The 12,276-nt window shown below is 37.4% G+C and overlaps 1 protein-coding gene across 5 annotated transcripts in view; it reads right to left on the reverse strand.

Annotated features, from left to right (window-relative positions):
- Positions 1-618: 618 nt before the first annotated feature.
- rxrgb (retinoid X receptor, gamma b) overlaps positions 619-12,276 on the reverse strand; it is an 87,928-nt gene continuing 76,270 nt past the window's right edge. For 4 of the 5 annotated variants that reach the window (XM_039735033.1, XM_039735030.1, XM_039735031.1 and 1 more), the window contains exons 7-10: positions 11,276-11,408; positions 10,763-10,854; positions 1,123-1,228; positions 619-1,027 (exon numbers count right to left, since the gene is read on the reverse strand). In XM_039735033.1, coding sequence (XP_039590967.1) covers positions 880-1,027; positions 1,123-1,228; positions 10,763-10,854; positions 11,276-11,408 — 479 coding nt within the window. In that variant the 3' untranslated portion in view covers positions 619-879. Of the gene's footprint in view, positions 1,028-1,122; positions 1,229-3,104; positions 3,203-10,762; positions 10,855-11,275; positions 11,409-12,276 lie in introns of those variants that run through there. The other variant, XM_039735032.1, reaches the window with a different exon arrangement.

The following is a 12,276-nucleotide window of genomic DNA, read 5'->3' on the forward strand; positions in this document are numbered from 1 at the left end:
TAATAATAATTACATGTATATAGTGCTTTTCTAATCTATTCAATAGACTTTACATAGACGATGAGGAACCACAATCAATGTGTAGCATCTACCTAGATGATGCGACGGCAGCCAATTTTGAGTCAGTATGCTCACCACACATTAGCGATTAGGTGTTGAAGGGGTGAGAGAGACAGTTAGCCATAAAGGGACAGGGTATGATTAGGGGACAGAATAACAAGGCCGTGGTGGGTAATTTATTCAGGACATTGGGGTACACCCTACTCTTTTTTTCGGATGTCAGAACCTCAGTTTTACGTCTCATTTGAAGGACAGTGCAAATTTTTGTAGCATAATATCCCTGTCATGTCAATGAGGTATTAGGACCCACACAAAGACCACAGGGTAAGTGACCCCATTGGTCTTACCAACACACTTTCTAGCAGCAACTCAAGCTTATCCTAGATGGTCTACAATCCAAGTACTGGGTAGGCCCAAAACATGCTTAGTTTCAGGTGGATTACCTGATTTGAAGTACAGTTTGTGTGGCTGCTGGCTAATAAATTATTGAGTAAGCAGTAAAAATGAATTGCAGTGTTGTGAAAAACAACCAATAAACCATTTACAACCATTTGCTGATCTGATCAAGGTTTATACAATTTATTGAATAAAATTATATTTTATATTGTAAGACAGCTATTAAATCAGTTATCATAATTAGTTTTACCTATTTACAAAACAGTTGCTTCCTTCTAGGAGACTTGCTTTTAAATGTGTACTCTTTCACACACCAAAATGTGTTTACATAAAATATAAAATAAGCAGTTTACAACTTAAAAAGAAATGATCTTTTTAATTACAAACACATCAAGATTATGTACAAGTAGTTTTAATTTCATGTCATGTTACTTGGTGTGGTGCTTCCAACATTTCCATTAAGAAAGTATCTATTGGTGTGTCACCTATCAACTTGAAGAAAAAGAGATGCTCTAAACACTTCAGACCAATGGATCGTAGTGCTGGAAGTCGCAAGAGAAGTTTGGCAAATCTGAAAAATAACAAACATACAACTATGGGGTTAATTTTGAAATGACTGTGTTTTTTTTTAGCAATTTCAAAGTAATTTTTCAGCCATATGCCTACCTTCCTGGCTGTTCTGGGTATTTCTGCTTAGTGTAAGCCTCTAGTGATGCATAGACCTTTTCCCTGAGACCTTCAACCTCTGGTGGATTTGAAAGACCCTTGGCATCTAAAAGAATAAGGAGAACTATGATATAAAATGGCTTCACTTTTCCTTTAATAATTGAGCTTATATCAGAAGGGTAAAAAACTGTAACAAAGACACAACCACACTTAACAAAATCTTATTAACTTTCATATAGCAAAATGTTTAAAAAATGGTAAAGTGAAATGCAAATTATTTAAAAGTACACAGTGCATAACATAAAGCCAGTGCTTGGGCTAGGTTATGTTACGGCCTAGCCCAAGCTTATTAGTGTGCCAACCAAGTGTTTGGTAGCTAACCTGTGCGGCTGGGTTCACAAACCCCTCACTCATTATGATCTGCGCCCTAGTCAAATGACTAATTTGCCTTAAAGGTGGTGCTTGCCCTGCATACAGCATTTTCAGATTGATACTCTAATTTTAAATATAATTGCATATGCATTCAATACTCAAAACTAGACTGAAAACTTATGTTATATTGGTTCTATTTCATATGCTGCTATACAACTTTCTTAGATTACCATCTCACATTCACACATCACTTTCATGACCAGTCTGCATTTATTTTAAAATCCTATTGTTATTAATGAAATGGGCAGAGCAGTCTGTTTCTTTTCAAATATTGGCTGCTTGGTCAAATAGTGCATGGCTCTCCAAACTCGTGTTGACAGGAGTACTTGACACAACTCCTAGCACAAGTTATTCTGAAAGCTAGATGAAAACGGTGTAGAACCAGCTGAACAGGAATATGGTAGAAAGCCCAAGGAGTTCTGAGATGCCTTGTGAGATAAAGAGTGTTTTCATGTGACGCACATAACTGTAGCACATGAGCTAAAAAAACACTTTGTATTACAAGCTGCTGTGTCCTGACCTTTCAAATAAGTATACATTTAGTCAGATATACAACTAAGTTCCAAGAGAAAAAGGGAAAAGTTAAAAGAATAGATGGAGGAAATGTAGGGCACAACAGGATTACTTTTTCTTGCAGTGTTACATAATATGGAACTCCATCAGTTTTAAAAGTGAAACAGTATTAAAGATTGGTGTCATAACTTCACAAACAAGTGGACGTTTAGCAGAAGGTTATTGCTCCTCATTGTTAGTGTTGTGAACAGCACAGAGCCTGAAATTATAACCCACAAATTCAAATATATTTCAAGAAATATATTTTTTAGTCTTAAACCACTGAATTTCAAAATTGCTTTAGATGATAGCTGCAAATATTTTGGCATCAATAGCTTTATAACTGGCTGATTTATTGTTAAAAATATATGAGCCAAGTGTATGCAGAATCTCTTTAAAGTCTCAATTTCCAAATAACATAAGTTGAAAAGAATTCAGAGAATCCTGTTTGTCATTTGTGAATTCAATAATTAACATTTACATGCAGACAGAAATTTTGTGGCAGATAATATTCAATAGAAATTAATCTCCAGTTGTCTGCTTTTGATTGCATGTAGTCATGGTGCAGGAATTCCTGTGAAGGAGTCTGGTGTAGTATTAATGTATGAGACCAGCAGGGGTCACTAACATCACAAAGTTGGGTCACACATGACCTTAATTTAAATAGGGAAAAATCCCATCAATGTATGTTTTTATATCTGTAGACCCTCTTACACCTAGGGAGGCCGAGTGATCTTTAAAAATCTTTTGCTATATCATGCATGTAAACAATGCCACACACCAATAAAAAAAACAATACATGAAAGCAATGGGAGTCAACCTAACACTATTAGTATGCAAGGTTTTTTTTTTTTTGTTCTTTATTTCGCCTTATACAATTTCTTGTATTAGGAATTTATCAGTTTTTGCATATCCCTTGGGGTCAGAGCACAAGGTCAGCCATTGTATAGCGCCCCTGGAGCAATTGAAGGTTAAGGGGCTTGCTCAAGGGCCCAGCAGAGTAGGATCTCTTTTGGCAGTGACAGGGATTCGAACCGGAAACCTTCTGGCACCAGCGCAGATTCTCAGCCTCACAGCCAGAGGGGTATTTCAAAAACTGTCACAAAAAATATTAGAAAAAAATTGTATTAATTATTCTATATAAGGAATAGCCAAGTATTATGTACCACTCAGGAGGAACCGACTAAAAGATTTCAACCAATGTGATGAACCCTCCCACTGACCAAGCAAACACAAGTTACACTCTTAAAACCAGAAACAGCGTTACTAATTCAGAAAACAATAGCAAATACCTACAAGTGACACATCAGTACTTACAATAGATAGCATTTCTCCTGATCAAAACAAATCTAGGCACATAATTGTATGATGCATCAATCATAAGATATCCTCAAAATAAGAGGAGGTGCAAGGCTGCTTTGCTAAGTAGCACCTGACATTTCAGGGTCATTAATGCAGACTCAATAGGTCACACTCTCGCAAACTTCATACCACTGGATGGCATCATCTGTGACGCCTCCAATGATACATGGATGTCCCTATATGAACATAATGAGATACAGCTGGGGTCATGCATAAATAACTATATAATCTCTCAAAGACGCATGGAGTATGAACAGAAAACAGCAGAATATCAAAGAACATCGTTTCTGCTTATTTTCTGGAAAAAATGGTTTCAAGTCAACCAAAACACACTTTGAACAAGGTTTTGGAGGCTATCTCCAAAGACAGTGATAAAGACCTGGCTGATTTTGAGTTCGACACAGACAGCAGTTCAGAAGATGAGTTTACTGAATAAGTAAACTTGCTAAACAATTACATTGTGTAATTCATATACAAAAAAGGAAAGTGAAAGTTCAGGGATGAGGTAAAAAAGCACTAGGTGGTAGTGATGAGTTACCAGAAAGCTGAACAACTACAGCAGAAGTGGTAAGAGAGACAGCTAGAAGGGTACTTGCTATGATATCTGGACAGAGGAAGGAGGATAAGGAAACCTGGTGGTGGAATGGGGAAGTACAGGAGAGCACACAGAGGAAAAAGTTAGTAAAGTAGAAGTGGGATAGTCAGAGAGATGAAAAAAGTAGACAGGAGTACAAGGAGATAAGGCATAAGGTGAAGAGAGGGGTGGTGAAGGATAAAGATAAGGCTTATGATGAGTTGTATGAGAGGCTGGACAATAAGGAGGAAAAAAAGACCTGTATCATTTAGGTAGGCAAAGGGAATGAGCTGGGAAAGATGAACAGCATGTTAGGGTGATAAAGGATAATGACAGAAACATACTCACAAGTAAGGAGTGTGTTGAACAGATGGAAAGAGTACTCTGAGAGGTTGATGAATTAAGAGAATGAGACAGAGAGAGAAAGAAAGAGAGAGAGAGAGAGAGAGAGAGAGAGAGAGAGAGAGAGAGAAAGAGAGGGTTGGATAATGGGGACCAGAAAGTGCAATGTATTAGCAAGGAGGAAGTAAGGACAGCTATGAAGAGGATGAAGAATTAAGAAGGCTATTTGTCCAGATCACATACCTGTGGAAGCATGGAGGTTTTCAAAAGAGATGGCCATGGTTAAAAAACCAAATTGTTTTGTTTTGCTAATTAAGAAGGGAGGTGATAAATCTTGAGCAGTTGTATGGTTTCATGCCAAGAAACAGAATTACAGATGCGATGTTGATAAAGAAGGAAATAGAAGGGCAAAAGAACATACATTGTGTCTTAATGTACCTGGAGAAAGCATATAACAGGGTGCCTAGACAGGAGTTGTGGTATTTTATGAGGAAGTTAGGAGTGGCAGAGAAATATATAAGAGGAGTGGAAAGGAAAGCGAGTCAGTGGTGAGGTCTACAGTGCAGGGTGTCCCACTCGGGAGTACAACTTTAAAAATGTGAATTACTCGCAAACGTGTGAACGTAAAGGCGGGCTGTAAGAACTGAGCATACCTGTATTTAATGGAAAACAAGTCCACATTACAAAAGGTGCTAAAAATATCCTCCCCCAACGACCGCACACAAGGAAACATGACGCTCCACAATTGAGAATGTCCTCTGCAACATGTCACTGTCGATGGCAGCAATTTCACGCTCAATGTTTGCTTTCAGTTGTTTAATGGTCCTGGGTTTGCTTGCATAAACCTTGCCCTTTAAATATCCCCATAGAAAAAAATCTGGGGGAGTTAAATCGGGCGATCGAGGTGGCCACAAACCTTTCGAGATCGGATCTCTTCCATACTGGCATGAGAGGTATGGCACATTGTCCCGTCCTTTTGGAAGTAACCTTCTTGAAGTTTGTAGTTGTCCAGTTGTTTCACAAATTCGTCAATTATGAACAAGTATTGCATGCTTGCTTTTGCCACTCTGCAGGGTTGGTGTCTGGGGCTAGACGGCAGGCGCAGCCCGGGCGCTGCCACACCCGGGGCCGCCGTAGCGGTGCCCGCTATAGTGCCCGCCTCTTTATGACACAGAATCAATTCTTCATTAAATAAGGAATATTTTGAACCTTGTTGCATGATGATACATGCACGCGTTGCAGAGTAATTCGCATTTTTAAAGTTGTACTCCCGAGTGGGACACCCTGTATAAGAGTGTTGGATGCGTGATATGGAAATGGAAAAAGATGATTTGCTGTGTCGACCCCTAATGGGAGCAGCCGAAAGAAGAAAACTGACAAAACTGAGACATGAATTCCTGTCCTTACATGACTGTTTTGACTTGGCGCAAAATGTTGATATTCCTACCCACTCTGATTGTCATATATTGGACCTGATCTGCACATCTGGCTTATCTGTTGGAAACACTTATAGCAGTGATTTGGGATTCTAGGATTATAAAACAGTACTTTTCAATATCTCATTACCTCCCCCTCTTATCTTTTCTTTCAGAAACGCTAATAATATCCAGCTCACTATCCTTGCTAGATCTGTTTCTGATATTTTTCTGTCTTCCCCCATTTCATCAATGCTTGGTACACTTGTTCACTACTATAACCCATCTCTTCATTTAGTACTAGATAAAAAAGGACCTTTAAAACATAAGGAGGTTTCCTTTAAGCATTCATCTCCATGGTACAATACAGAATTATGGCCTATGAAAGCAGCTGGCTGACGCATTGAGAGAATTTAATGAAAGACTGGCTTTACTGTGGCTATCCAGGCTTTCTCTGACCATTAAAAGGCTTATTGGGAAGTAATAGCTGCAGCCAAGAGCACACATTATGAAAGAATAATAGAAAGTGGCTTTGATAACTGGAGAGTTTTGATCTTTCAACTCCATCCAGCTCCTTTTCTAAATTTTCACCAGTCACATCTGCATTTGTTAATGACCTGCTTTGTAAGATGAAGGTGACTACTTGTGTACTGGACCTTATCCACATCACACTTCTTAAATCTAGCCTTCATGCCATAGTCTCGACTGTTACAACAATAATAAACATACCCCTTAACACTGGCTTTGTGCCAACCACTTTTAAAATTGCTTCTGTAACCACAATGTAAAAGAGTCTGGTTTTTATGCTGACAGTCTTTAACAATTTTTGGCCCATCTTTCACTTACTTTTTTAGTCAAAAATCTTTGAGCGAGTTGTAGCCTCATAATTCACCAGTTACTTAACTGCTAAAAATGTGATGGAGCCCTTTCAGTCTTGTTTCAGAGCACAGCACAACTGTGAAACTGTTCTGTTTTGAGTAACCTATGATTTGCTTATGGCAGCAGACTCTGGACAAACCAGCATATTAATTCTGTTAGATCTCAGCGCAGCATTTGACACTGTCAGACATGACATTTTACTGTCCAGACTGGAGAACATGCTAGGTATCTCTGGCACTGCCCTCCAGTGGTTTAGGTCTAATGTGACTGAAAGGCAAGAGTTTGTTCATCTTGGCAACAGCAGATCCAGCTCAGTGCCAGTCACACAAGGAGTTCCTCAGGACTCTGTCCTTTGCCGTCTGTTCTTCTGTATCTAGTGTATATGCTTCCCCTTGGCCATATCATTTGTAGCTATGGACTGGGTTATCATTTTATGCAGATGATACTCAGGTCTATTTCAATATTAAAAGTGAAACTTCATTTAGTATTTCTGAACTAACAACTTGCATCAGTGAAATTAAAACCTAGATGGAGCACAACTCTTTAAAATTAAATTTCAACAAAACTGAACTCCTACAAATTGGCACTAAAGTGCAACTTCAGAAAATGAGCTCCTTTTCTGTCACTCTTGATGGCGATCTCATTAGAACTACTAATGCAAGGACTCCACCCTTTCTTATTCTACCCACATATTGTAAGTCACATTAAGAAACTTTCTTACTTTCACCTTCGTAACATGTGTTCGCTAATTCCTCTCCTTTTCTAACACTGAGAATCTTGTCCATGCTTTTATCACATCCTGTATTGATTATTGTAACTCCTTACTGGAAGATGACCCTTCAAATCTTATATCCCTTCTCCAGTTGATTCAAAACTCTGCCGTAAGTGTCCGTACACATTCCAGCAACAGCAAGCATATAACACCAATCTTGCTTCGTCTTTGCTGGCGTTCTGTTAATAACCTACAAAGCTTTAAATGGCCTTGCATCGGACTACATCAGTGACCATGTCCAACACCATGTTCTTGTTCATCCACTAAGATCCTCTCCTTCTGGCAATCTTTTGTGCCCCACTCTAACCTGCACTCTATGGGTGACAGGGCAATCAGCTGTATAGCGCTCAGACTTTGGAATGACCTCCCTAAATTAATTAGTACAGCTGACACAATTCATTCTTTAAAAAAGAAACAACTTAAAACTTATCTATTCCTAGCATTCTGATACTTCTTTCAGTTTACCTCTGTCCAGATGCTCATGATAAATTTGTGTGTGTGTTTTATCACAAATTATGTTGCTTGTTCAGGTATTTCTTTTAGTATTACATTTATTATTTTAGTGTTTATTTTTTTTATTTTGTTCTACAAAGAAAATATTTGTATACAATGTTACATATGGCCTGCTGTTTTTTCGGAGACATTCTAGATGAGGACAGGCCATTCAGCCCAAAGCTCGCCAGTCCTATCCACTTAATTCTTCTAAAAAACACCAAGTCTAGTTTTGAAAGTCCCTAAAATCTTACTGGCTACCACCCTACTTGGTAGCTTATTCTAAGTGTCTATGGTTCTCTGTATAAAGAAAAACGTCCTAATGTTTGTGCGAAATTTACCCTTAACAAGTTTCCAATTATGTCCTAATGTTCTTGATAAACTAATTTTAAAATAAGAGTCTCAATCCACTGTACTAATTCCTTTCATAATTTTAAACAATTCAATAATCTTCTTTTATTTAAATTGAAAAGGCTCTGCTCTTTAAATCTTTCCTCGTAATTCATCCCCTGTATCCCTGGAATCAGCCTAGTCGCTCTTCTCTGGATCTTTTCTAGTGTTGCTATGTCCTTTTTGTAGCCTGGAGACCAAAACTGCACACAGTACTCCAGATGAGGCCTCATCATTGCATTATAAAGCTTCAGCACAACCTCTTTGGAATTGTACTCCACACATTGTGCTGTTCTTTTACTACTAAAATACTGAAAGAATCTCTTAAGAGTTTTCTTTCACCTTAAATGATATATTCCTCTCCAAACATCTTAATGGTTGCCTTCATGTTCTCATACGCACTGAATCACTTTAAAGTTATTAGTCTTATACAGCTATTTTTTCCTTTGCAGCTCCTTTTTAACTCTTTATTAACCCACTGCATGCAGAGTTTATTTAAATTTACTATTAATTCCAAATTTAGGTATATACCTGTCTGTACTGCATATAAACAATTTCAAACCTGTTCCACTGCTCCCAGTCAATTCTCCTTAAACTTTGCCCCATTTGCTCAAAATATCCATCCATCCATTATCCAACTCACTATATCCTAACAACAGGGTCACAGGGATCTGCTGGAGTCATGCAAAGAAACAAACCCCAGGCAGGGTGCCATCCCACCGCATGCTCAAAATATGCCTTACCAAAGTTAAACTTAACAGTACTAGTCTTTATATTCACTCTTACAAAACACTGAGAATTGTATTATATAATGATCACTTGACCCTAGTGGTACAGTCACCTCTATACCTTCAATTCTATCCTGAGTATTACATTATTATTAATATACAGTGCTAAAAAAAACATTCATTGATTACTTCTAAAAACTCTTGTGCTTGTACTATGCCATTTGCAAGGTTTTCCCAGTTAATATTCTAATAGTTGAAGTCCCCCATGACTATAATATCCCCCTGTAAACTTGCCTTTTTAATATTACTAAAACATGTGTTTTTAAATTACCATCTGCATTGGGTTGTCTATAACACACTCCTAAAATAACGCCTCGTTCCCTAATGCTTTCCAGGTGAAGCCACATATCCTCACTAAGATGGGGCTCATCGTCTAACTGAAGTGGATGTTTTCATTCTGTTTGACGTAAACAGCAACCTCATCTTCTTTTCTGATTTGTTGATCTTTCCTAAAAATGTATATCCCTCTATGTTATACTCATCCCCATCTTTGTTATTTAGCCAGGTTTCTGTTATTGCTATAATATCATAATTATGCTTTGCTCTGAAGAGTCTTGAGCATGGGAAAGGTGCTATATAAATAAAATGTATTATTATTATTTATTATTATTGTTAGGGGAGAGGGACCCAAATGCTGTTAATGAATTATTTCATTGTGTTATCAACATGAAATATTAGACAGGTAAGTTGACATGTCTGGGAACACCTCAGAGGTGAAAAAACTGACCTGGTGTTACTTGTACATGAGATATGCTATATCGGAAAACAAAAATTTGAAAAAAATAGTGTGAGCACCTATTTTTTTCTAAGTAAAGGAATGTTTAAATTTGACACAAATACAAATTCTTTAACATTTGTGAAATTATCTGTCAGGTTTTACTGAAAATGTGACTGTCCTGTCTTTATTTTTTGAATAATAAAGCTCAGGTGGAGATTGCTGAAAAATGCCCTCAGGTATAAGGGGGTTAAGCCAATATAAGGTAGCCTGTTATAGCTCCACAGGTAAGACAGCCAGTCTGGCCCTCACCAGTATACCTATGTGGTGAGGTAAAGTTGCCACCAGAGATACCTGATGTATTTTGTCCAGGGTATGCATAGTTTATTGTTGGAAATGATTTAAAAGACCTTCCTCCCTTTTGGCTGGTGGACCTTGGAGTTGGAAAGTAGCTGGTGACAACAGCTTAACTAGTGAGATGAAAAGGAAGGCCAGAGCGAAGAGTGTAGATTTTATGGAAGTATATGGAAGTATAAAGGGAGAGGTAACTGTACTTGTGGTTACCCAGGGATTAAAACTGTTTACATAGACCAAGGAGGCATCAGGTTTCTTTTATTTTATCCAGTGTTAGTATCTCTTGCTGAGATTTCTCTTTTGTTATTATACTACCTGTTTAGCTTACTACTGTGGTCTTCTGAGTTTGTTTGGGTTGAGGATGTCTTTGGCTGGAAGATGGACACCTATGTCCACCATCAAAAAACAGAGACCAAAAACTCAAATGTTACTGATCCCTAGATGAACCCTGAGATCCAATCAGTGAGAAGGAGTCAAACGTATTTTAGGATTACCAAAACTGTAAAAACAATAATTTAATTCAGAATATTACAGCTTTCATTAAAACTGAACATAAAACTCAAAATCTGTTACCTGGGTTAAAAAGGACAATGGCCCGTAGACATCCCAGCTCTGTTTTATCCATTTGCATATCCTTCATTTTAGATACCAATTCTGTAAGAACACTATGAAATTAAGCAGAAGTTAAACAAAGGAAACATATAAATATATCATTAACAGCTTTGTTTTGCAACTTGTTTTTTCCTACTTTACAGCAGAAATAATTTAAAAGCTACTAGACAAAATAAAACATCCACATTCTTCCTTTAACTCACTTAATCATTTCAAAGTAATTCTTTTCATAACAGTGTTCTCAAAGTATAAGCAACATCAACAGAAACCATGCTTAATCCAGTTTGAGGTGGGGTGGGTCTGACAGCATTGATAGTATGACAGGAACCAATTCCTGATAGAGACTGTGAATGACGATAGGTTGCTCTGGTCAGTTCTTGGCTTGGTACTACTGTGACCATCGACTAGGATAAGTGCTTCTAAAAGTCGGTCAGTATAATTTTATCTTGTAAACGCAAAAAAAATGCCACCTACCGATCAAAGATAGATCCAACTCCAGCACTGTGAGCACTGTTTCGATGGACATGCAGGCCTGTTGCAAGTAGAATACCATCTTTTACAGAAACAGAGCGATGAGAAAATGAAGCTATTAGCAGTTCATTCCAACCTTAAAAAAAACAAAGCCTTAATTAACTAATGGATGACTTTTTAAAGATTATGTAACACCATTTCTAATTAAAAGCTGCAACTTCTTAGGGTTTATAGTAACCTGCTTGTGCCTACTCTTCCTAAAACAAAAAAGGCAAGCAAAAAAAGTGGTTTGATTCTTGAGTCTCTCTCTTTCTGTCTGTCTCCTATTCTTGTGGTAGTGTGAAGTTCTAGTAAATTATGTTCAAATAAAAGGCCAAAATATAATGATTTTTTATCCTCTGTTTTTGATGTTCTTTTTAACAGTTCAAACTAAAAATGGCTCCCCTCCTTTGGAAATCAGAAACAATAAATTTACAGTAAAACACCTGACATATCCAATTCAGAATCATAGAAGTGGCTAGAACCTAAAAAATAAAGAGCTGATTTCTTTTTTTACTGCAGTACTCTAATATTATCAGGTATACTTTACTTTAACTGTTATAAAATTTTGTACAGGAGTAAAATGTTGGTAGACAAGTATATTAATGGATATAAACACCATGGAGCACCAAAAAGCTCAACCAATCAGAAAATCAGAATAAGAACTTCTTACTGTCACGTTTGTATTGCTGAAGCATTTATGGGTAGTTTTAATTTTGAAATTGATCTATCAATGATGACATGCACAGCCTTTTCAAAAGGCCATATAAGACAATAAAAATCTACCTGAAGCAAGTGGATAGGTGGATACTGTCTTAACATTGCTTCAGCCTGTACAAAAGATCAGACTAAAATAATGAACTTTAACGCTATAATTACCAAAGCCTACGAAAAAACTCGTAATCCCGACCCACCTTAAATCCTTTAGCACCTCTCCGTCAGCGTCTTTTGTGTTGTAAATGTGT

This window comes from Polypterus senegalus, chromosome 14 (genome assembly GCF_016835505.1).
Source record: "Polypterus senegalus isolate Bchr_013 chromosome 14, ASM1683550v1, whole genome shotgun sequence".
Lineage (NCBI taxonomy): Eukaryota > Metazoa > Chordata > Cladistia > Polypteriformes > Polypteridae > Polypterus > Polypterus senegalus.